General features: G+C 49.5%; 1 protein-coding gene across 1 annotated transcript in view; it reads left to right on the forward strand.

Moving 5' to 3' along the window:
• Positions 1-1,827, forward strand: part of LOC103581437 (alpha-2-macroglobulin-like protein 1) — a 23,088-nt gene that overhangs the window by 18,322 nt on the left and 2,939 nt on the right. Inside the window, exons 21-22 of the mRNA XM_008563269.1 lie at positions 1,070-1,191; positions 1,764-1,815. Of these exons, the coding sequence (XP_008561491.1) occupies positions 1,070-1,191; positions 1,764-1,815 (174 nt within the window). The remainder of the gene's footprint in view (positions 1-1,069; positions 1,192-1,763; positions 1,816-1,827) is intronic.

Below are 1,827 nucleotides of genomic sequence, written 5' to 3' on the forward strand. Positions count from 1 at the left end.
GAACCCTCGGCGGGAGCGCCGCCACGCTCCCAAGCAGCGCAATCTCCAGTGTGCCACCGGGCCGGCCCAAAGGGAGAGCTTTTAATATTTGTACCAGAACAAAGAATAGACGGTCATGTAGCTAGTCAAGTATTTACCATGCGCCAAGCACTATTCTAACTGCTTTACAGGTATTAACTTATTTCATTCTCACACTAATCCTATGAGATGTCAGTCGCTCATGGGTCAAATCCCTGCAACTCAAAGTATAGTCTTTGATGTGTTAGTTATCTGCTGCTGCTGAACAAATTACTGTAAAACTTAGTGGCTTAAAAGGATCAACATTTGTGATCACATAGTTTCTGTGGGTCAGTAATCTGGGTGCAGCCAGGGCTAGGGGTTAGACCCTAGCTGAGTCCCTCTGACTCAAGGTCACTTGCAAAGTTGCTGTCAAGCCATCAGCCGGGGCTGTGCTATCATCTGAAGACTTGACTGGGAGAGGATTCACTTTCAAGGTCATTCCAAAGCCTCTGGTCCTCACAGGCTGTGAGACTGAAGGCCGCAGTTCTTGGCCTCAGCTGTCGGCTAGAGGCCTCACTCAGTATCTCATCACGTGAACATCTCCACTGGGCAGCCTCATCGCGTGGCAGCTGTCTTCCCCCAGAGCAGGGATTTGATAGAAAGAGCGCACCCAAGACAAGCTGCAGAACTTTTTATAACCTAATGTCAGAAGAGACATCTCATCACTTCTGCCCTGTCCTCTTCATTAGAAGCGAGTCACTCAGTGCAGCCCACACTCGGTGGGATGGGATTACACAAGGATGTAAATATCAGGTTGCAGGGATCATTGGGGGCCCTTACAGGCCACCTGCCACATGGGAACAGCATCGTTAGCATCACGTGGGAGCTTGTTAGAAATGCAGAATATAGGCCTCACTCCAGGTCTACCGAATCAGAGTTTGCATTGTAATAAGATCCCCAGGTGATTTGTGTGCCATTAAAGTTTTTAAAATGCTGGTCAAAAGGGGAAAAGACCTCATTGGCACCTCTGGCAATCGGGCTAATGCCTTTCATTCTTCTTTCTCCTCAGGTCCTGTTAATTTTACTATTGGTACTCAGATTCTTGATAGCAGTGAACTCTGTGGGGGCCATAAGGGGTTTGTTCCAAAAAAAGGTCGGAGTGACACGCTCATCAAACCAGTTCTTGTCAAGGTGAGTTTTCTGCAGGCCTCGCCTAGAGGTAGAGGCAGCACCCAACCCCGGCAAGCACAGCGTGCGCCACTGCAGTTAGTCTTGCAAGGCAGTCTTGCTGCAGCTCCAGTCAGGAAACTTCAACTTTCCCCTTCCTTCCCCTTTCTGCCCCTAACCATCGCCTAACCGGCACCTGTGGCCTATGAAGTGCCCAACACAGTGCCCGGAACATCGTAGACACTCAGTGAGTGTTAGTTTCCCTTATTAAAATCTCTACCTTCATCATTAGCTGCTTTTTAAAAAATCCCATCATGAACTCCATTGTCAATCTTACCTCTTACGTTTCCTAAACTTGTCCTTAGCTCTAGCCCTTGCCCGGAAAGAATTTTTAAAAAGCAGCCCATCCCTGGGTTTAAGTGCAGTTTTTCTGAGCTTCCAAGAGAAGTTCCTTTTGCTCCAGTCCTGAGGGAAGCCTTGGGGGCCCATGGGGGGCCCTTTCTCCTTGTGTCCCTCCCCTTTCCTGCCCTTCGGTGCCCCCCACCCTGACATTCGTCTTCATTGTTTTTACCCCTCCGTGTCTATCTTCACGCCAGCCTGAGGGAGTTCTCGTGGAGAAGACACACAGCTCACTGCTGTGCCCACAAGGTGGGTGGACGC

Source organism: Galeopterus variegatus, unplaced genomic scaffold (assembly GCF_000696425.1).
Source record: "Galeopterus variegatus unplaced genomic scaffold, G_variegatus-3.0.2 Scaffold13047, whole genome shotgun sequence".
Taxonomy (NCBI): Eukaryota; Metazoa; Chordata; class Mammalia; order Dermoptera; family Cynocephalidae; genus Galeopterus; species Galeopterus variegatus.